At 42.8% G+C, this 24344-nt stretch overlaps 3 protein-coding genes across 4 annotated transcripts in view; 2 read left to right on the plus strand and 1 right to left on the minus strand.

Moving 5' to 3' along the window:
* Positions 1-8210, plus strand: part of ARHGAP17 (Rho GTPase activating protein 17) — a 47098-nt gene extending 38888 nt beyond the window's left edge. Inside the window, exons 17-18 of one of the 2 annotated variants that reach the window (XM_082260631.1) lie at positions 5952-6001; positions 7305-7423. In XM_082260631.1, coding sequence (XP_082116757.1) covers positions 5952-5959 — 8 coding nt within the window. In that variant the 3' untranslated portion in view covers positions 5960-6001; positions 7305-7423. Of the gene's footprint in view, positions 1-5951; positions 6002-7304 lie in introns of both variants that reach the window. The other variant, XM_082260630.1, reaches the window with a different exon arrangement.
* CACNG3 (calcium voltage-gated channel auxiliary subunit gamma 3) overlaps positions 1-20678 on the plus strand; it is a 483472-nt gene extending 462794 nt beyond the window's left edge. Inside the window, exon 5 of the transcript XR_014225405.1 lies at positions 20667-20678. The gene's annotated coding sequence lies outside the window, so the exon portion shown is untranslated. The remainder of the gene's footprint in view (positions 1-20666) is intronic.
* LOC309558612 (testis-expressed protein 47-like) overlaps positions 11412-24344 on the minus strand; it is a gene marked incomplete at its 5' end in the record, with an annotated part of 28329 nt that continues 15396 nt past the window's right edge. The window contains 4 exons of the mRNA XM_082261680.1: positions 11412-11489; positions 13722-13881; positions 16201-16402; positions 20358-20422. Of these exons, the coding sequence (XP_082117806.1) occupies positions 11452-11489; positions 13722-13881; positions 16201-16402; positions 20358-20422 (465 nt within the window). The 3' untranslated portion in view covers positions 11412-11451. The remainder of the gene's footprint in view (positions 11490-13721; positions 13882-16200; positions 16403-20357; positions 20423-24344) is intronic.

Raw genomic sequence — 24344 nt, forward strand, 5'->3', positions numbered from 1 at the left:
ACAGTATTGGGTAGCTTTGAGTGTAATTTTCAGTCACCCCCTATTTTCCCAAACAGCCCCCTATTATTGATGGGTGCTGCTCTAGAGTTCACTTAGAACATGGAGGTTAGATAATGTTTTTTCACTAGGTTACATTAGGAGTATCCATCACAGTCTCATAATTAGTGAGCAGACTTTAGTCCATCCCTAATTGGTCTATTCTGATCAGTGCATCCCATTTTAAGACTTATGTGGAAAAGGAAGGCAGTCACACTCCTTGTCAATCTCTGCTTTTTTGAAAAGCATCCTGGGAGAAGTGCACTGCAATAGTGTTAGAAATATTGTAGAATCTGTTCCACTTGATATTACTAATGGAAAAGCTACTTACCGCATCTTGTTAATTGTTTAACCGTCCTTTTCCTAATAGCAGTGTGAATTTCCCAAACTCCTACTTACCTGAACTTGTGTTATTGCACACAAATTGGCCAATTTTCTTCAAACAGAACGGCTTACACCTGCAGACCAGATGCTGTTGCACCTCTGCCCTAAATCATTAAGTGGATTATATCCTAAGTCCACGCTGGCTATCACTGGCTGTTTTTGCTCTCAGCATGACACTAAACCCAAAATCAAAGAAGGGGTGGTGGGGTTGGCGGTGAGCTGCGTGGTGGGCAACGCTTGCTAATAGTTTTGTCTGTGGTGCCTCCAACAGGTTACGAAAATTACCGGTATTAAGGTTTGTACACTGCTGACACTGCCTGCACCGCCTCTGTGTTTGTGTTCACCGCTTGGCCTTGCAACCTTTGTCCACTCATGATTTTCATTTCACACCATCCCACTCAACACCATATTGTCCAGACCCCCTCCCTACCATCTGCACCCGACACCAAATCTGCATCCCATCAGCACTTTCCTGCACCATAGTAATAAACACACCTGGGGAGCTGATTCATGTCCTGATACAACAGAAAGCCCATTGATGGGCATATCTACAGTGACTTTCACCATTAATTATTTGCTAATGTAACAACTTTGTTCCCCGCTTGGGCTTATAGGACCCCCATTTGGGCTTATAGGAGCCCCGCTTGGGCTTATAGGACCCCCACTTGGGCTTATAGGAGCACTGTGCTGGTTACTGCATTACACATCAGGCTAAGCCTGGGTTCACACATACGCAATGTCAGACATTGCATGTGACTCGCACCGCATTGCTGTGCAGATCACATGCGATGTCAGTCCAAATGCAAATTCAGCCATACAGTTGTATGGCTGAACTTGCGTTGGATTTGCATGAAAAAGGTGCAGGAACCTTTTTTTTCCTGGCACTGGAATCAGATTGCATGGGTGGTTGGCACTGCAATTTGAAAACTGATCTGGGGGTGTCCTTAACTTTGTATTGACACCTGCAGAGGTTCGCAGAGGGCAGTATAGCGAGGGGAGATGCGATACGGGAACCCGTACTAGAATTGTGCTGGTTCCTGCATCGCATATGTGTGAATCCAGCCTTACTGTATAAAGAAGAGCCAACAAAAAGTAAGATACCATCTCCTATAGAAGTGAAGATGGAGTTAGGAGGTGTTTTCTAATTGGCTGCTGTGGATATTGTACTTTACGCTACCTCACTGTCTAAGCCAGCCTTTTTCAACACAGAGGAACCCTCAAAATAACCACCTGGTCTCTGGGAACCCCTGCTAAAAATGACTATATCTACAACTCAATAGTTCTATGGAACCCTGGTTGAGAAATATTGATCTAAGCTATTGTGCTCTGTACTGTCATTTTAATAGGACCCTGTCACCAAACCATTCATCTTAACAAAAAGTTTCCTATAAGATTTTGTGTGCATTTTACATATTATAGGCATCCTTTTTACCTGTAAAAGCTTCCCTTGTATAGTAATCCAAAGGTACTGAGACTGCTGCTGGGCACCGCCATCATGGATGTGATGTCAGCAGACTGCAGTGACACTTTTACTATTTCCCTTCACTCCTCCCTAAGCTGCTATAAAAAGGTTATGTAGGAAGGTGAATGGAGGGGTGAAGGAGCTGGGCCAGCACATACAGTAACACTTGGAAGAAGAGAGGGCTATCATGTGTTAGGAGAGATGGGGCTGTGCTAGGAAATTGACTGTGGAGTTTGGAAAGAAGTCAAACCACCTAGTAAGTTTATAGGCACATTGTAAGTGAATTAAAATGAATTTGTGGCATGGATGGACTCCCGATCTAAGCCAGATACGGCTTCGATCAAGTCTCCGATGACGTAACACGGAGGCGGCGTTAATTTCATCACTTCCGGGTTACTCAGCTGATAAAGACGGCAGTTTCAAAAAGTGAGTGTATTCAAAAATTCAGTTTTAAGCGTTTTGAATACATGGAAGTGTAGTGGAGGGGTCTTTTAGACAATTGATCTCTCCATAAAGAGTACCTGTCACTGCATATTTTCTGACAAATCTGTTGGGGTGTACTCATTTATATACATGTATCTATACATGATTCTGCATAGGAGGGTCGCCCTGTAGCAGTAAATTTGCGATTTGGTGGTCTTTAAGCGGTTAAAATACAATTTTATTTCTGTACTTTTACCTGCAAATGTTAAAGTTGGTGACAGGGTCTCTTTTAAAGGACAACTCTAGATGGGAGGGGTCTATAGGCTGTGTAGTGATCTTATTGTAAAAGGAACTTGTCATGACAGAAATGCTGTATTTACCATTTAACGTCAAGTAGAGAAGTGAGGATGACAGTCCTGATACTGGTTAAGAAGCCATTAGTGACATTCCCAATATTTCTCTAGAGATGAGCTTGCTAGTAGGTCCCAGTCTGATTGGCTTATAAAACCACAGACCTACTCCTCTTGCCTGCACAATTATGGGGCCATTTTTTTTCTGTTTCAATATTTTTATTGACTTCTCAGAGAAAGGTAACAAACGAAAAACCCACTCAGGGTCTTAAAGCAGATTTATGGGGCCATTATTAACACTTGGGGATACATAAGCACAGACATACAGATCAGGCCAAGTAACGAAGTTTCAAATTGCTTAAACATGAGCTGCCCAGGGTTTCCCTTTACCTGCACACACACTCCGTGTTCCCCTGCACGCATGCATTGATGGTAGGGATGGGCTCAGGCGTGTTCGAATCCTAGTCCCAACCCACCTGAGCAATCCCATCAGGAAGCCGAAACTGTACACCGCCATTTATAGGCAGTGAGACATTTCCCGGCCCGCAGCTGCATTTTCACACGCTGCCTGTGATTGGCGGTGTGCAGTGACGGCTTCTGGGCACGATTGCTCAGGTTGGTTGGGGACTACGAACAGGCCTGAGCTCATCCCTAATTGATGGTATAAGGCATCACATCCTTTGTTTTGGGTGGCACACTGCTTTAGATATGCTGCACCCTGGTGGTAGAACGGGATTTAGTTTGCATGATAGTTGGCTGTTCACCTCACGTCTAGACACTCGCACCAGTGTATGAATGTAACTAGTACACTAGCAAAACCATATTGACAGCATTGCTGAAAACTAGTGCAGACACTATAGCATTAAAGAGGCAAGAGTCAGCCAATTGATCTTTCACATACTTTGTAAATTCAAAGCCGTCTAATGGTTGGCTGATAAAGCACCTTTTCTGTACAAGTGTCTGTGCATCAGTTTTCCTAATTTTTCAAATTTTGTTTGCATATGTATGTTTTTTAATTTTTATTTCATCACCTATGATTTTTCATGTTTTATTGTCATAACTTTAAGCACAAACGTTCTTTTGTGTTTGTAGTTTGTATTAGTAGTTAGTCACATTCAACTGGACTTGTTCTGTAATGTTGAAGAAGTTTCATATCTTCTCCAAAAGCCCTTACTTCCGTTCTGATGAGTGTCAGAAGCTTATCCAGACAGGTAGAGCAGACCCCTTAATCCAATCACCATGGAATTTATAGATAATGCTAACATCTCTACCCCTGCGATTTGACAACAGTTCACCCCACACTTTTAGCCATGTAAATTGAGGCAAATTAACACCCAAGCAGACCTCCTGACACCATGGGTGGAAACAAAGTGGTTCCGCAACTTGTACTTCTCAACATCTACCCATTCCATGGTGATTGGAGGAACGTGTCGGTGATCCTTATATGGATATAAATGCTTGGGTATCTTCCCGACACTCATTAGAACTGAACAAGTGTCGTGGAGAAGCTACAAATTGAACAGGACTAACTACTACTAGATATGCTATGACCTGGATATATGAGAGCCTTCAAAGATGTAGTACATAATGTTTTTATCTTAACTACTTTAACTACAAAGTCTATAAACAGGTGATAACATGAAAATGTAGCTGATACGCATTAGGTCGGTCTATTAAAAACTGATATTTTGGTTTATAGTGGAGGCTGGAGAGTTGAAATCCCCAACATTTTTCTGTGTGTCTTGTAAACTCCAATGGTTTGTTCTCAGGTCGCCTGCTGTGGCAAATATGAGAGGATCCCACTTTTCCTGCAGATATTTTGTATTTATTTTATTTAATGGTGAATGTCTCCGGAGGAGTCGGACCACAAAAAAGTGGGAGGAGATAACCAAACGTCGAATTATAGGAACAGAATCTGGAATTAAGCCTGGGAAATATCCCTATTGGAAATAGGGAGAACTAGTATTCAGCAGTGGGACTGATTTACTAAAACTGAAGAGTGCAAAATCAGGTGCATCTCTGCATAGAAACCAATCAGCTTCCAGGTTTTTTGTCAAAGCTTAATTGAACAAGCAGACATTAGAAGCTGATTGGCTACCATGCACAGCTGTGCCAGATTTTGCACTCTCTAGTTTTAGTAAATCAACCCCAGATCTTAGGAACTTGCAACAACTCTAGTACACTTTTTGAAAAATAGTTTTTTTCCCTACAAAATGGCCAACTCCTTTTGACCGGTACTTTTTAAATTGAAAGCATACAATTATTACAAATAATAGCAATTTTAAATTAGTGATTTTCTTAATTAAACATTCAGGCCATGAATATTAGAAGGGAAAAGTCATAAGGGACTTTTGTAGATCCTTTGAAGAACGCTTTGTGGCTAAATGCCTTTTAAGTAAGATAGGTTATTTTACTAGCAGCAATGTAATTTTATTGTTCAAAATGGAACTTTAAGCAGAATAGTTTTCTTTTAGATGGAGTTAGGAGGCTACTATCTCTTGTAAGAGGAGACACCATTGGGAAGACTTACAAGAAAGGAAGTGGAGAAATCTAAAAGTTTACAGTCACTGGGACAGGAAGAGTCTACCTGTGCTGGTGATAACTGTCAAACGTGGGAAACTACTCCCTTTAAAAAGATCTTCTTTCACTTCCTGCTGTCTGGACAACAAGCAAGGGTGAATCTGTCTGTGGATGTATTTGGTGATGACTCTTTTGGTGGGATTATCTTGGACTTCCTTTTGGGTATACACAGGAAGTAAGGGTAAATATCCTTAGTGGTAGCAAAAACTTGACAGTGCATCTAACAATTCTCCAATCTATTCTAAACTTGGAATACCACTTTAGGAATCCATGATGGTTCCGCATTTCTCTTTCACAGGGCAACACCAATAAATAATATATGAAGGTATGGTTCAGTTTGCACATAGCAACCAATCCTCTCCTTTCCTGTAGACATTTAGAACTATATAGATAAAAGAAAAGAATAACCTGATTGCTTACTAAAAGCAGCAAAAGCAGTACTACCTTAAGACACATCATGGAGCCCTTTGCAGGCAGCCATTTTGTCTTGTGAACCAGTATGCTAAAGATAGGCAACCGGTCGGTTTCTTGTGAGGACTACTCTGTGCTGTGTTCCGCACTGATGTTCTAATTCCTTTTAAATTGATTGGTTGAATATTTAGCTCTGCCAGAAAGATGGCTGCTGTTAGAGCAGGTAGCTTAAAAAAAATGATTTGGCTTAACATGTTTCCCTGTATCAGATTTCTAACTTGAAACAATTTTATTGACCAACTCAGATGTTTGATGGGGCTTTATCAGTAAACACTGACTTTGGAAAATGTCAATGGTAAGGAACGAGGCACGTGATTGGCCAAAACATACACTCATCTGACACCTGCCCTCCAATCATGATTTCTGTCACTTGTGCTGGGTACTAACTGTATGTGGCCCTAACCAGGCTTGTATGCACTCACTAATACAGCATGTGGGCTCCCTGGGGGTGTGGCTTGCTTCCTTCTAGACTGCGTGATTGTCACGTGGAACACAAGAGCACACAGGCTGCTGTGATTTAAACCTACCCAGGTTTGTGTTATGATGTCATCATTATACTACTTTTAGCTTGCTGTCTCTGCAGGGAGCAGTGTGCTCTTCTCTTGTATGATCTTCTGGGACTGATCCCAGTCTAAAGTATTGCCCCCCGACATGTCTGGTTCTAGACTGGGTTTATGGTTCAGATATGATTTTATTTACCACATTAACCAAATCCCACAGAAATCCTATGATATTTCTGAAAGATTCTGCAATATGTGAGGTCCACTAAAAAGACTTGACACCTTCACACACAATGTGCAGCCATTTTGATGCGGTCTAAGCATGAAAGGTACTAATAACATCACCAATAGACAAAGCATAGACTCGCTTTTATCTAAGTGGGAGCTAAAGTGTCCCCTGGCTAGGGCAAACCAGTCGGATAACATCTGTCAATCTTCAAGCACAGTTTAGACAATAAAAGCCGACATTGGATTGGCTGCTGTGTTCAACATTAGCATTTCTATTCATGAGGCTCGCTATTTTCAGGGTCTCTTGCATCAACCAATAAAATGGCAGACCAAAGTGTGTGTAGGCCACAGGTCAGCTTTACATTGTACTTACAGGCTTAAAAGAGGGAGGTGCTGTAAACCATTCCAACCAGTAAATCAAGTGCTTAGGACAAACTGAAAAAAGCTAAAAACTCATTGGCTGGTACTGGTTAAAGTGCATTCAACAGTGTAAAAATTTTTAAGGTGGGCAATCTCCATTTTAAGCAGGGGGGGTGCGATGATAAGAACATTTATGAGATATCCTATTATATACAGAATTTTAGCTTGATCTGAAGTTGTTAGTTAATAAATGGAGGGTAACTATCGTAGAATGTTTTATTGTTCTACAGTAACGCATGCTGACCGTCATGTGTGCCTACCCCCTTTTTTTAAAGCAAAAATTTATCAGAAACCAATTCTTGTAAATACATCTCAAATTAGTAAAGATACATTTCTGTTCAGCCTTATAGGGATTGAAAATGTCTCCTTTCTGAATTGTATGTAGTTTGTTATAATGAAAATGTTGTTTTTTTTTTTTTCCTTGTTTTGCTTCCTTATTTCTCTTTCCAGAACCAATACTAGCACAGCCTGTCGCTGATTCTGTGTGCCCAGTCCCCATTACAGATCCTTCTCAGTTGATGATCGCCCTTCTCGATACTGAAGCTGAGAGCACAGCTTTGTAAAAGAGATAGTCTTCTGCACTCCCAAGATGCAGACAATCCAGCCCTGCTGACCCATCTAGGTTGCCGTGTCAAGACCCAACAGTGAGAAGCTTTTACTGTCAGTCGTTTTGTTGGAAGATAACTTTAAAGTTTGAATGACCTGATGTGTCTTGCCTTTGAGGATCGTGCAACCCTATCTTCGGGGACTGATCGGACAATCCCTTCAATATTTACTTATTTTATGCCACTAGTAATAAAAAGTATTTAGCTGTATGGGATAGAAACTTCTACAGACATTCCACCACCACAGTTAAATGAGTTTCTATCCTTGTTAGAAATCTCTCGGGTGCCAGTCGGGCTTGAACTGCCACTGTAGTAGGAATGGGACTGCATATTGCACGTACCTTTTACATATACCGGTTTTCATAATAAACCTTTAGGCTTTAATATTCAATCGGAGGTTGATAACGTGTTGACTGATGCTATAAGAATTACTAACGTCATAGGCACATAGTTGTTTGGGAACTGCTGGTTTTCAGTTTACCATCTGTAGGGTAGAAACCTGGAAATGCACACTCCCTTATCGGGCACATTTGTAAGTGAGCGGAAAATAATTCTAAAATGAAGCTGTTCTTTGTTGAAGGCTGCGTCTGCCGGACTTGGAAACAGCCTATGGGCTTTCTATAAAAAAAGAACTTGCTGCTGAAACCCTATTAAACTGAAAATATTTTTTCCCTGATCTTCTTTTTTTGTTCATTTTTTTTCCATAGATATTCATAAAATATCAACAGAGGCCTGGTATTACTTCTGAAAGGCAACTAACAATGTTGAGCGGAGAAACCAGATATTTCTTTTTAATTTCAAAACTTATTTGAAAAACAATAGGCCAAACAATGCTCAAAGCCGAACTCCAGGAAATCAGCAACGCACTATGAGGTTGATTTACTAAAACTGCAGAGTGCAGAATCTGGTGCAGCTGTGCATTTTACCCAATCAGCTTCTAACTTCAGCTTGTTTAATTAAGCTTTGACAAAAAAAAAATGGAAGCTGATTGGTTTCTATGCAGAGCTGCACCAGATTTTGCACTCTCCAGTTTTATTAAATCAACCCTTATGAGTTTACTCCAACGAGGTACATGCCACCCTGTGCGCTTATCTCTTTAATTTACATCCGTTTTACGAAGCTCCAGGATTGCAGCTATCCCTACCCTCCTGACGCTTTGACAGGAGAGAATCTCATCTCACCCCACCCCACATCTGTTCATTCACAGAAGCCTTTGTATTTTGTGTATTTAATACAAAGCACTCTGTGATTGAGCAAGGGGAGGGGCAGGCACAGCAGCTGCATGGAACACATTAGCTGAGACCACGGGGTCCTGTTTCTGAGCTCCAGAAGCATAGGCATAGTTATACTCCTGGCATTCAGAAAAAAACAAAGTGTAAATTAAAGAGATAAATATACGTGGTGGCATGCACCTCATTAGACTTAACCTCTACTAATCCAGCACATTTTACAAGGTAGTTAAAATCCTGAAATTCAGCTTCAATGTTACAGGCATGTTCCAATATTGTAATGCAGAGATTAGTATTTGTGAACCCTAAATCTGTTTTTTATTGTGTGTGGCGTTATTCGTCACTGTATACAGTTGTCTTAACCCCTTAAATTGAAAGGTCAGCCAAAATCTTCCCTTGGCACTAGTTTCAATCTGTTGTAGAACATGTGACAAAATTGTCCCAATGCTAAGCATAGCCCAACATAGTACCTGGCAAATGCCCGGCTTGGAATAAGGCCCACCTCTGTGTTGCCACATATAAGTGTATGGCAGCTGAAAAGCATTAAACAAGTAGTTAGCTGGGCCTCTGTTGACAAGCTTTGGACTTCCATCAGTTTGGGACATTTCTGAGATGATTCAGAATTCATTGATGTGTACTGTTGACCTTTTGCTCCTGCATTTGACCTGCTTCATTTTGTTTTGCCATTCCATAGACATGTATGTCACTGCAAAATCTGTTTGAAGTGAACAAAGCCTCGTCGACACAGACAAAATGCTTAGTAAAAGCTTTGGTTTCAATGTGACCGGTTCTGGTAGACAACAGGTTTTCTGCAGACACATACAGTATTAAATGCTCAGTAAATACCTGATGAACATTATACCTATAGGACCTAGTATTTGGCCTCCTAGATAAATCTTAAAACCTAAAAAAAAACTAGAGGGCAGCTTATAAAATTAAAAGTCATATAAAAGTTTCAGTAGATGACCAGAGCTAAAGACTACCAGCACATGGCCGTATAGTGTGCACAGCCTGTGTAAGCATCCTCCCACGCCCCCTGCATATAGAAGCCCATAAAGAGTTAGAAGATGCAACTATTATGTGCCAGGGGTTGCGTAAAGCATCCACATGTACACGGATGTATGATGAGAACGCACACTTATCAAGTGCCTGGGCAGGTGCTTTAGGCTGGGTTCACACATGCGAATTGGATGGAGGTTTCCCCGCATCCAATTTGCATGACATGCGAGTGTGACTGGCTCTCAATGGAGCTGGTTCACACTTGTCGGGGGCGGCTGCAGTCTGGATTGAAAAAAGGGTCCTGTGCATGTTTTGAGTCCAATTCAGGTACGAATTTGGAACTGTTGTACACCTGCCGGACCCCAGGCACGAACCCGCGGCTGCACATGTGTTAACCCAGCCTTACGCAACCGCAGCACGTAACTGTACAGCCCCATCTTCTGACCCATCTAAATGGGTGGCTGTATGCGGTTGTATACAAAAAATTAGAGGGTGATATGTGCGCTGTCACTTCAGTACCCAAACGAGGGATTCCAGACAAGCTAATGATGTGTAACAGATGGTGGGATTCTTGTATAAATATAATAAATGCGGTTGTAGCAGATCCTGGGAGAATGATCATGCAGGCTCTCCATGGTGTATGGCTGTGTGCATTAAGCCAACAAGATTTTTGTAATCAGCAGTCTTCCATTATGATATCCAATGGACAAATACAGTTGGCCTCTATTCAGCCTATAATGTCTAATCCCAGAAAGCAATGGATTATACCATGATGGAATGTATATACTTTGTACAGGTGAGGACCACTACACACAAGTTTTGGCATTATATTTTTGTATGGATAAGGTAAACATTAGCTTTACCATTTATATATCCGAGATATCAAACCTATTTTAAAAAGCAATACAGCTAACTCCATGCCTTCCCCCCTCCTTCCTTTCTCTATTTTCTTCATCTTTACTGGGGCCATGTTTGAACCTATCTGATTGTAGGCCCGTTTGCTTTGTCCAGAGCAGACTGTCCCTTTTTTGAGGTTCTGGCAGAATGTGAAAGGACACAACCTTCAGGCATGCTTGGCCTCATTAAAGTGTCTTAGTTGAGAATTATCTGCACTTTTGTTGTCCATACAATAGAATGGCCGATTGGCTGGCCAAAATAAACCGAGGCCATTCTTCGCTCAAACATTCTAAGCTAATTATGAGGCAAAGGCAACAGGCGAGGCCTACTATCATTGAATTTTTCCACAAATGTGGATATTTTGACTTCTGTCAGCATCAGTCACACTCTTAAGAATGGCTCTGTTTAATTTTCTTTTATTTTTTCCTTTTGCTTTTTGGTCATAGCAGATTGTATTAAAACCGATTTTTGAACCAGTCTATAAATATATTGAATGCAAATTGTACAGGCCTCACGGTTTCACTTTTTTTTTTTTTTCCCTATGGTCCGGCGCAGGTGTGAGGCAGTTTAAGCGCTTTGGATATGGTTGAAAAGACAATGTATTATAAATTATATATTTTTGGCACACTTAAGGAGGTTTCTGTTAAATATACATTTCCTGTTTCTGAGGAAATAAAATATGGTTGTGAGGTAATCATTATTTGTCTGGTGTCATTGTGCACGTTCACATTGGAGCTTTTTTTTATTTAAATACAACTAAAGATTTATTTATGTGGTAACATATTTTAACATTTATTCAGTCAAATACTATTTTGATGTAAAAACTGGTAAGTCTTGTGGTTGATGCAGACAATATCCAAATGGCAGCTATAGGTAGAAGTGTTGAGAGGCTGGCCAGAGTTGATCTACAAAGAAAATAGTAAATAAAACCAGTGAGTGGAGTTGTGGTAATAAACATTCTGTGGGTAATGCCATGCTAAGCTATAAGGCCTCATAAACATACAGTGGATATAAAAAGTCTACACACCTCTGTCAGGTTTCTGTGATGTAAAAAAATGACACAGATAAGTCATTTCAGAACTTTTTCCACCTTTAATTTGACCTATAAACTGTACAAATCAATTGAAAAACAAACTGAAATCTTTAAGGGGGGGAAGTAAAAATAAAAAAAACGAAAATAATGTGGTTGCATAAGTGTGCACACCCTCTTTTAGCTAGGGATGTAGCTGTGTTCCGAATTAAGCAATCACATTTAAACTCCTGTTAAATAGGTGTCCGTACACACCTGCCATCATGTGCCTCTGATTAACCCCAAATAAAGTTCAGCTGTTCTAGTAGGTCTTTCCTGACATTTTCTTAGTCGCATTCTACAGTAAAAGCCACGGTCCACAGAGAGCTTCCTAAGCATCAGAGGGATCTCATTGTTAAAAGGTATCAGTCAGGAGAAGGGGACAAAAGATTTTCCAAGGCATTACATATACCATGGAACACACAACCAGTCATCATCAAGTGGAGAAAATATGGCACAACAGTGACATTACCAAAAACTGGACATCCCTCCAAAATCGATGAAAAAGACGAGAAGAAAACTGGTCGGGGGGCCGCCAAGAGGCCTACAGCAACATTAAAGGAGCTGCAGGAATATCTGACAAGTACTGGCTGTGTGGTACAAGTGACAACAATCTCCCGTATATGTCATATGTCTGGGCTATGGAGTAGAGTGGCAAGACGGAAGCCTTTTCTTACGAGGAAAAACATCCAAGCCTGCCTAAATTTTGCAAAAACACATCTGAAGTCTCCCAAAAGCATGTGGGAAAATGTGCTATGCTCTGATGAAACCAAGGTTGAACTTTTTGGTCATAATTGCAAAAGATGCAAAAACACTGCACCAAAAGAACACCATACCCACAGTGAAGCATGGTGGTGGCAGCATCATGTTTTGGGGATGTTTTTCTTTAGCTGGAACAGGGGCCTTAGTCAAGGTAGAGGGAATTATGAACAGTTCCAAATACCAGTCAATATTGGCACAAAATCTTCAGGCTTCTGCTAGAAAGCTGAACATGAAGAGGAACTTCACCTTTTAGCATGACAACGACCAAAAGCATACATCCAAATCAACAAAGCAATGGCTACACCAGAAGTCAAGATGTGCCATGCTGATAGACTCCTACCCAAAAAGACTGAATGCTGTAATAAAATCAAAAGGTGCTTCAACAAAGTATTGGTTTAAGGGTGTGCACACTTATGCAACCATATTATTTGTTTTTTATTTTTACTTGCTTCCACCTAATAGATTTCAGTTTGTTGTGCAAGTGAGTTTTACAGTTTATAGGTCACATTAAAGGTGGAAAAAGTTCTGAAATGATTTAGCCTTCTCATTTTTTTACATCACAGAAACCTGACTTTTTATATCCACTGTAGATGTGCAGTGTAAAAAATGTGTATTTCAGTTCATGGGAGGCACAGGTGGTATGTCTAGTTGGGTATGTATGTCTGTTATGTGGTATGTATGTCTGCATGTATGTTAGGTGGTATGTCTAGATGGGTATGTATGTCTGTATGTATATTAGGTGGTATGTCTAGTTAGGACCCTACCAAAATCGACGACAGGCTGAAATACACTTCAGCTGTATGAACATCTGAGCAATACGTGTACAAGGAATATACACTGAACAAAATTATAAACGCAACACTTTTGTTCCCCATTTTTCAACAAAAACAAGGGTTTACAGCCCCTTTACATCTGGATATGGGATGTAGGAAGAAAAGAGGGTCAAACACGCAGTCAATGTCGCATTAAAGGATTTGGGAACAATCCATTTTATTAACCAATGCATTTTTGAGGGTTCTAAGGGACCCCCTTCATCAGGCTTTGACTCATCAAACAAGTAAATCCAGACCAAGGAGGCCATACAACCTGCTGGAGTTCCTCATGTATACTACAGCTAATTTAATTCATCCGCTTCAGCCTGGGTGGCCTTCGATCATAAAAAGCCCCGATGAATGAGGGGCCTTTAGAAACCCCTTACTATGTTGGCCATTTAACAGATTTAAATCTTCCTGTGACTACATTAAAATCATTACAGAGGTTCCAAAGTTGTCTCTAATGGCTTTTGATACATTGATGTGTATCTTACCTGATACAATGGAGACATTCACTGGTCTGTCATACATGGCTTGGAACTCTTCTGGTTTCAGAAACCTGTCAGACTTGAGGAGGAAATGAATGGTCTCTTCTTGGACACACAGTTCAGGTGCCAACCCATGCAGATCTTTTACAGGACCTTTACTGTTGGGCTGGAGCAATTAAAAGTAGCAAAAAGATCAATCCATTTCAATTCTTCTAACCATTGTAAATCTTATGTACACATAGGGTTGAGGTCAGGGCTCTGTGTGGGACACTCCTGTTTCCCCACACCAAACCTTTTACACTCAACTTGTGACCTACTACAAGGATACAATATTAAACTTTGATCAGCAATAGAAAATGCAGATCTCTGCAAGGGCACACACAAAAACAATGGAGCCGTAAAATGCATGCTGTTTTCTGCAACTGAGGAGGTCTCAGATCATCTTTTTCTACACACTGCATTTGTGCATAGAGATTGTTTAATTTCACTTTGTGGCTTTTAAATAACATTTTAAAAAAGGTGAAAGGTGCTCTTTATGCGAAAAAATACACACAAGGTCTCACGCTAAAACAGATTGTTTTAAAATGCAGGCCAATGTGAACTGTGGGATTTTTTAGGGTAAAATAACTTTTGTAGGACCCACAGTATGCTGCAAGGGTTAAACGCTCCATAAACTGGTTCTAAAGCCTAAACATTTTTTACCATGAAGTTTTACTAAAACCACAACAGAAAATCAGTCTGTATGTGCAGTAAAGCGTGCTTGTTATACTCACTGTGGAACCTAAGGGGTTAATCCTCCGCATTGTGTAAAAGGGCTGTTTGATCCTGTATGCACAGATCCTCCCTTTCCTTCCACTGTCCCCTGCTAATTTCCTTATCACACAGAGCCTATGGAGTCAGGCTGCACATGCTCAGTTTGGTGCGTATGGCTAGAGTTTTTTTTTTTTCTTGGAAGGGTGCATGTGATTAGCACAGAGCCAATCAGCACTGTCCAGACAGAGGGTCAGGGGCTCATACAGCCTCACAGGACAGCCAGAGTAGAATGAAAACTCCTCCTACGAGCTTCAACCAGACACTGATAGAAGTTACAAGACTGCTATATACTGCTGATGAGAAAAGGTATTTAGCAGTTTATATTTACTAAAATAATTCCATTTCCATGTTCTGTGCACTGTGGGAGACCAGATATAGTGAATGCAGGCTCCTGGGTTTAGGAACACTTTAATACATTCCTTGCTTTAAGGTAAAAAATGTTTAGGCATTGAATTTGGCCCCTCATCCACCGTTATACTTACCTTATCCCTCATTCAAACCAGGGCTGTGTACGCTTGCAGGGGACCCGAGCTGAGGAGGTTCAGGGTCGCTCTATACAATTCCTTTGCACAGAGCAGGTAAATATAGAGATTGTGGGTTTTTTTTTCCCTTTTACAATTGCTTTTAGTCTAGGGATAGTGGAATAAATTGTAATACTTGCCTTATTCCTTACTCCAGCAGGCTTCCCCACATTGCATTCTGACATCATCATGCACAACCCAGAGCACAGGAGAAAAGAGGTCAATGGTGGAAGCTTGCCAGAGTGGGGAATAGGGTTAAGGCCTTCGATAAGTATAAGGCCCCGTTCACACATCGCGTAGTGTGTATGAGTGTTCCCCCTCGTGATTTTCTATCCGCCATTTTCACACTGTTACACGTCATGGATAGGTCTGCCCTATGCACATCTGTCGTGCAGAAGAAGCTTATGCACCTTTTTGAGCTTTGTGTGATTTTTAAATGCACGTTTTTGCCACAAGTGTCACATGCCAAATGCGGCAAAATTGCACCCCATTTAGGATGCCATTCAGAATAATGGCTCCCAAATGCACGTTGTGCATTTTACCATGATTTCGTATGGTGGCAATTCTGCCCGCCATTCCTAATTGCCTTATGTGAACGGGGCAGCTCACTGCAAGGGTATTATTTTACACAAAAACTCAGCGTTCCAAGGATGCCCCTTTAATAGGGAAATGAGGAACTTTTAATTTTGAAATTGTAGGTGGCAGTTTGGTGATATGTCAGGATATATAGGCCCCTTTCACACAGGCTTTACAATTCGGTCCACCTGTTCGTTTTTCAGGTGGACCTGATCGAATGCTCCATGCATCCCTATGGGGCAGCGGATATCAGCGGTGACATGTCCGCTGACACCCGCTGCTATCCGATCCGTGAAATCCAGCTGGATGGAAACCCTATTTTGTAACTATGTAACTATTTTCCATCCGTCTGGAGGATTGGATTGGATTAAAATGGGACAGGCGGTCTGTTTTCTTCCGAACTCCCATAGAGGAGAGCGGGGCTCTGACAGCTCCATCTCTGCAAAGTAAGCGGAGACGGAGCTGTCCTCTGCCTGCTCGGCGGATCGCCCATGTGAAAGGTGCCTATTCATGGTAAATTGATAATTTATTGATAGGTCAACTTTAAGGGAAGAGAGCTAGCAGCATACACCTACCTGCAGCATCTCCGACAAGAAGATCCCGAGCTTTAACAATGTTGTGAGGCACCTTTCTGCCACCTCCTCCTCTGATTGGTTTTGTGAAAGATCTTCAGGATCATGGGACTGCAGCCTCATTATATGGAAATACCACTGCTGGAAGAGCCTGCTGGAGATATTGTGGGAGATCACAAGAATCCTGGCCTCCTGTAGAAGTGAGCTAAAAAATTCCAAGCATCAAGTGTTAGAGTCTGCTTCTACTCCTAATAAAGCCTAACTCCAGACAAACATTTCTAAAGTGAGAGAAAACCTCCCCAGAGGGGCATCAATGAAAACCTGAGAGAGGGTTAGAAACTCTTATGTCCTGATATACAGTAGAATTCAGGTATATGCAAACTGTGGCCCTCCAGCTGTTGCAAAACTACAAGTCCCATCATGCCTCTGCCTCTGGGTGTCATGATTGTGACTGTCAGTCTTGCTATGCCTCATGGGACTTGTAGTTTGGCAACATCTGGAGGGCCACAGTTTGCATATCCACGCAGTATATAATGGAGAAATGACTATATTTTAACTGACAGATGTGCAGCAGTAAAAGGGTAGGATCTAACGCCCGCACACCACACATATGCGTTGTTGGGTGGCCGATGTTTCTGTGCTGAGGGTGCGCTTGCTGCGTGCTCCCGGCACAGAGACTGAGCTGTGAAAGAGGTTTTAGTCCCTGCTAGTGATTGGTAGCTGGTGGAACCAGCTCCTGATCATGTGACCATGGTGACAGCTAATCACAGTGGTTACATGATTGAAAAAAATCTTTCCTGCCCCCTGGTGTTCAGAACAGAAGAGACGCTGGGGTGGGTGGGAAAGGGTTAAAACGTTAAACTTTTCTTTACATTTTTTATATTTATTACAGGTACTTATGTCGTGCCGTCAATTTACACACTGCTTTAACTCACCGGCCTCTTTATTAGGTACACCCTGCTAGTATCGGGTTGCATAGCTTGCAGCTGTCCCTGATTTGGAACAACGTCCCTCATTTTGGTCTGATCTATATAGTTGTATATAAAATGCCCGATTTCTCTTTCAAAAACTGTTTCCCAGTGCTAAAACTTTCATCCAATTTCTAAATTGCTGCATTTGTAAATTTCAAAGCCATTATAAAGGAATAACAGTCGTGGAAAAAAAGCATGTGGGTTCATCTAATCTCTTTATTCTTTTTTCATGTATAATTCTCCATTAAGAGGGTGTGGAAGGGGGTGTGTCCTATGCCTACATACCTTTGCAAATAAGTGTCCCTCGTTCCCATCTCAAAAAGTTGGAAGGTATGGGGTTGGACCCCCTTTTGCCTTCAGAACTGCCTTTGTTTGTGGCTTAGATTCAGCAAGGTGTTGGAAACATTCCGCAGAGATTTTGGTCCATAGTGACATGATAGCATCACGCAGTTGCTGCAGATTTGTTGGCTGCACATCCATGATGCGAATCTCCTGTTCGACCACATTCCAAAGGTGTTCTATTGGATGAGATCTGGTGAGTGTGGAGGCCATTGGAGTACAGTGATCTCATTGTCCTGTTTAAGAAACCAGTGGTGAGATGATTTGAGCTTTGTGACATGGTGCATTATCCTGCTGGAAGGAGCCATCAGAAGATGGGTACACTGTAGTCATAAAGGGATGGACATGGTCAGCAACAATACTCAGGTAGGCAGTGGTGTTTAAACGATGCTCAATTGGTACTAAGGGGCCCAAAGTGTGCCAAGAAAATATCCCCCACACCATTACTCCACCAGCCTGAACCGTTGATACAAGGCAGGATGGATCCATGCTTTCATGTTGTTTATGCCAAATTCTGACCCTACCATCTGAATGTCGCAGCTGAAATCGGGATGCATCAGACCAAGCAACATTTTTCCAATCTTACTTTGTCCAATTTTGGTGAGCCTGTGTGAATTGTAGCCTCAGTTTCCTGTCTTACCTGACAGGAGTGGCACCTGGTGTGGTCTTCTGCTGCTGTAGTCCATCTGGTTCAATGTATTGTGCATTCAGAGATGGTATTCTGCATACCTCAGTTATAACAAGTGGTTATTTAAAGCGGAGTTCCACCCTGGAATTATTTTATTTTTTTTAAATACCCCCGGGACAGTCAGGGCTAGTACATTCCACAATGGCTAGCCTCTGATCTGTCCCGGGTTGCACTTACCTGTTAGGACAAATACTTACCTTGAAAAAGTCTTGCCAAGCGCTGCCATCTCAGATGTGGGCAGCTTGAAGCCAGCGCGATCCTCTTCGGAGTCCTCTTCCGCCTTCTTCGGTCCCACGATGCCCTGCGCCAGCCCCGCCGTCACTTCTGGGCGCGCGCGTCATCCCTCCACAGCTTCTGGGCATGCCCAGAAGCTGTTTAGAAGGGGATGACGCGCGCGCCCCGGAACTGACGTCGGGGCCGGTGCAGGCGCAATGATTCCTGGGAGCGATGACGTTCAGCTCCCAGGAATCATTGCAGAGCCAGGAAGTGACGACGGGCCGCGGCCGAGGAAGGAAGTAAGGTAAGTATATTTTCTTCGCTATGAGGTAAGTAAAAAAAAAATGCGATTAGCCATTTGTTTTTCAGGTGACCCGGAGCGAGAAGATGGAGGTAAGTATAGAATTAGGGTGGAACTCCACTTTAAGTTACTGTTTTCTTTCTATCATCTCAAACCAGTCTGCCCATTTTCCTCTGACATCAACAAGGCATTTTTGTCCACACAACTGCCTCTCACTGGATATTTTCTCTTTTTCGGACCAATCTCTGGAACCTGAGAGATGGTTGTGTGTGAAAATCCCAGTAGATCAGCAGTTTTAAAAAAATTTCAGACCAGCCCATCTGGCACCAACAACCATGCCACGTTCAAAGTCAATTAAATCCCCTTTCTTACCCATTCTGATGCTTGGTCTGAATTTCAGCAAGTGGTCTTCATCATGCCTAGATACCTAAAATGCATTGAGTTGCTGCCATATGATTGGCTGATTAGCAATTTGTGTTACCAAGCAATTGAACAGGTGTACCTAATAAAGTGGCCAATGAGCATATAATGTACATTCACATCAGTCCCTGCCCTCAAGACGCTTACAATCTAAGGTCCCTAACTCACATTCATTCACACACATACTGGGGCCAATTTAGACAGGAGCCAAATAACCTATCACATGTCTTTGGAGTGTGGAAGGAAACCCACACAGGTTTTTATTTTTTTATTGTTAGTATTATATTGGATAAGTATTCAAATTAGGGATCGACCGATTATTGGCAAAGCTGATATATTGAGGGCCGATATGCACTTTCCCCGATATATCGGAATCGGCCCCTGAGGTTACCGATATTGCCGATATTTCGGGAAAGTGCTGTACTGGAGTGATGCCTGCATTTAGAGGCATCACCCCGGTACTGGTGTCCATAGCCGACAGGCGGCTGTCTTGTAATGACAACTGATGCGGCTGAGAAGCCGCTCGGCTGTTATTACAAGGAGCGGGAGGGGACGTCGCCCCTCCCCCCACCGCGGCTCGCCCGGGTCTCCCTTCCCACCGGGAGACCTGGGCAACCAGCCTGCACGGCCGCCGAAGACCTGATCAAGGCCACATTTGGCTCTGATCGGGTCTCCATGCAAAAACCCGGAAGTGATGTCTGGCGCCAGATTCAAAAAAATTACAGCATTCAAAACAGCCAAACTTGGCGTTTTGAATGCTTTTAAGTGCAGAGAGAATGCTTTTAAGTGCAGAGAAGGGGTTTGGGGTCTTTTAGACCCCAGATCCCTCCACAAAAGTATCTGTCAAAAATAAAAAAAAGATTTTTTTTAAATGTACAAACATTTTGGCCGATACCGCTATGCATTGGCCAAAATATCGGTATCGGCAACGAAAAACCAATATTGGTCGATCACTAATTCAAACATTTTTTATTATATGGGTAGGTTCTCAGAAGTCTTCAAAAGCGCCAACAAGGAGAAAGGTAGTGTCTTGAGAATTCTGAATGTCAAAAATTATACCTGCCACTAGATGGCGCACTACTTATTAAAAACAAAGGTGGAAAATGTTTTTAATTATTTGCTGGAGCTCAAGTTTGACAATTATTTCTTTATTCAACATTTCAAAACAATGATATCGTAGAAAGTCCTGGATAATGTTAGAAAAATCTGAATAAAGCAGACTTACTTCACACTGTCCTTCTGAATGTGGGCTAAATCTTGAATAATTTCGTACAAGATTTCACTGCTAGACTGTGGAGAAAAATACCTAAATTGTAATAGACTGCAAGAAGAAACATAGCCAGAGCTGCTTTTAGAATCAACTGTACATTTTCCAGTGTTAGAAGATTAAAGCTGACTCCTGATTGGACAATACACTTCATCTTGAAGGCCCAGTGGACCTCATGCATACATTTATCAGGGTAAAAAAAAACCTGTCAATAGAAACCAAGTCTGCTTTTGCCTTTCAGCACATTATGGAAACACAAGACTCCAGCAAACACAAATGTCTCTTCTTTAAAGCAAACCTTGTGATCTATAAAAGTGTTTAAATCAAGCTATACCTCTACAAGAAGATTGAAAATACCTAATCTTAACAACCTACGCCCCATCTCTACAAGGTCTAATCTACAAACGACTGAGCGACCACCTCCCCGAGAATAACCTGCTTGATCCCCTTCAGTCTGGATTCCGCCTTCAACACTCCATTAAAACTTATCTCCTAAAACTCACTAACAATCTGCTAACAGCTAAATCCAATGGACATCATTCTCTCCTACTACTCTTGGACCTCTCTGCTGCCTTTGACACAGTGGACCACCCCCTCCTCCAAAAAAAAAAAAAAAACACCTTTAGTCTACGTGACTGTACTCTTCACTGGTTCTCATCCCACTTATCCAACCGCACCTTTAGTGTTTACAATTCTACATTCTCCTCTCCCTTTCTCTGTCGAGGTCCCCCAAGGTTCTGTTCTTGGACGTCTCTTATTCTCTGTAACGGATCACTGACCCCCCCCCCCCCCCGACTGGGTACTTCCGTTGACGGATGCTCCTAGTGCTTCCCGAGGGCTCCAAGCACTCCACCAGACACCATAACCACCTCAGACCCCACGAACTGCTGCAGCTTGGTTGGGGTCTCGCCGTCTCCTACCCACCCTGCACCTAAGACAAGGTTCCAGTGGGTGAACCTCTCTTTCCCCAGAGAGTGAAGCAGGAACAAGCTCTTACAAGAACTTAAGCCCCGTACACACGCGTCGAAAATTGGCAGGGAATTTTCGGCCAACGTCCGATCTGCCGATTTTCGGCTTGTTAGTATGATGCTTCCAACAACCAACTCCGACTTTTCGGCCAAAAAAAATCTGGTGTGCAGACTATAAAATATTTGTTGGCCGTCAACATAACGGCCGATTTTCGTGCAGTCAGTACAGATTTCGACAGGGAAAAATCTGATGAGCAAGTCTGGGCATGCTCAGTGAAGAAAAAACACAAAGAAAGCAAACCAACACATGACATCACTTCTGAAGTAGAATTTTGTTGGCCGAGAAAATTTGTGTGCAGTCTAGGCACATTCCAACCAACAAAACACAACTTGGACAAAAGTCGGACGATCGGTCAGCCGATAATCGTTGCGTGTGTACGGGGCTTTAGTGATTATTCAAGGGAGTATGAAGAGCATAGCAATCCCTTGTAGCATATTCCCCCAATAAGAGACAGGACTCTAGATTAAGGGTAAGCAGGAACCCAAACTGTTTATTCAAACTCATGCACAAAAAGATCTAAACTGTGGGACAATCCCCCCTCCCCCTTAGCAGCCAATCCACATACACCTATACATCCCATAATAAGTTTATCTTAAGGCAGACAGGAACAATAGAACAGTGGAATACAGGCACTTACCAATAACAAACCCCATCCCATCTCACTATCTAGCAAGGGTCTATGAGACACTCCTGCAATATTCTAGCAATCTGAAAGTCAAACCATTCATCTTCATACATTTCCTGAGAGATAATGCTGACAAATATTACTGTCCCATCCCAAGCCATCCAAACCATTCTCCCAGCCTCCCCCAAGTATCTGTCCCTCACTCCCAGTGACTGTAAACACATTAATTTGAGCGCCTGCTGCCTTCCTTGGATGTGGTAGCCGTTTCTCAGGCTCCCTCTCCGGAATCGAACCCTGATTCCCTGTTACCCGTGGTCACCATGGTAGGCTACATCTACACCTCCTCCCTGGGTCAGCTGATAGCCTCCCATGGCTTCCAAATACCATATCTATGCTGACGACACCAAAATATATCTCTCTACCCCTCAGCTCACCCCTTTAGTCTCCTCATGTATCACTGATTTACTAACAGATATAGAAGTCTGGATGTCACACTATTTCCTCAAACTCAATCTATCTAAAACTGAGCTCATGATTTTTCTTTCCCACGTGCCTCTTCTGTGAAGATCGATAGCACTACTATAAGCCCGTCCCCGTGTGCCAGGGTTCTAGGTGTAACCCTGGACTCTGAACTATCCTTTTGGCCCCACGTCCAATTACTATCCAAATCTTGCCGCCTCAACCTCCGCAACATCTCCAAATTGCATCCTTTCTTAGCCATTGACACCACAATGCTCCTAGTTCACTCCTTGGTCATCTCTCGCCTCGTCTACTGCAACTTCCTTCTCACAGGTTTACCTTTACATAGGCTGGCCTCCATACATTTGCTGCTGCCAGGCTCATCCACCTTACAAAGGGTTCAATGTCTGCTACCCCTCTCTGCCAATCCCTCCACTGGCTTCCACTCACCCAACTCCATCCACAACTCGGCCCCCAGCTACACCACTGACCTGGTCACAAAATACCAACCTACCGTATATACTCGAGTATAAGCCGAGTTTTTCAGCATGTTTTTTCATCCTGAAAATGCACCCCTCGGCTTATACTCGAGTCACTGACTGGAGTGTCTTTTTAAAAATGGCGCCGCTCCGCGCCGACGTGTCACTGCGCATGTGCCGCATGCCCAGAAATAGCCGAACGTGTTCGGCTTTTCCCGAGCATCGGTGGCGCATTTGCGGTGACGTATGGCGGCGCCGGGTGGCGCGATTTTTAAATCGAAGACGGCGCCTCACCGACAGGTAAGTGAGATGCCTCCGCAGCCCCTGTATTTCCTCATGCAGTGCTGCGGGCATGGTACAGGACATTCTCCTGTACCATGCCCGCAGCACTGCATCTCCTGTGCCATGCCTGTAATTACTGTGCCATGCCTATACCTACTGTGCCATGCCTGTACATACTGTGCCATGCCTGTAATTACTGTGCCATGCCTATACATACTGTGCCATGCCTGTACATACTGTTCCATGCCTGTACTACCTGTACTATGCCTATACCATGACCTGTGCCATGCCTGTACTGTGACCTGTGCCATGCCTGTACCATGACCTGTAACATGCATGTACCATGACCTGTGCCATGCCTATACCTTCACCTGTGCCATGCCTGTACCATCACCTGTGCCCTGACCTGTGCCATGCCCTTACCATGACCTGTGCAATGCCTGTACTATGACCTGCGCCATCTCCTGTACCATGCCCGCAGCCCCTATTTTGTGTCTCGTGGTGGTCCAGTTGGGTCCAGTAGCTGCAGCATTTCCCACCCTAGGCTTATACTCGAGTCAATAAGTTTTCCCACTTTTTTGTGGCAAAAGTAGGGGTCTCGGCTTATATTCGGGTCGGCTTATACTCGAGTATATACGGTACTCGTTCCCTTCGTTCCTCCTAAGACCTCCTGTTCTCCAACTCCCTTGTCACCTCCTGCCATTCTTGCCTTAAGTGCTTTTCCCGAGCCTATCCTATGGAACTCCCTACCCCAATCTGTCCGACTGTCTCCTACTCTGCATTTAGATGATCCCTGAAAACCCTTCTCTTCAGAGAAGCCTATTCTGCCCCAACCTAACATCTGTGCTTTTATTTTCTCCATCAGATCATCCCCCACAGTTATTACCATTTGTATCACTTGACCCTCCCTCCTAGATTGTAAGCTGTAATGAGCAGGGCCCTCTGATTCTTCTTGTATTGAATTGTAACTGTACTGTCCTCATGTTGTAAAACACTGCTCAAACTGTTGTATATCAATCCTGTATAATAATAAAATGCTAACCCTCCTGCACTAATGAACGCCACTCTGAT

The sequence above is a fragment of the Pelophylax lessonae genome (assembly GCF_965119305.1).
Source record: "Pelophylax lessonae genome assembly, chromosome: 6".
Lineage (NCBI taxonomy): Eukaryota > Metazoa > Chordata > Amphibia > Anura > Ranidae > Pelophylax > Pelophylax lessonae.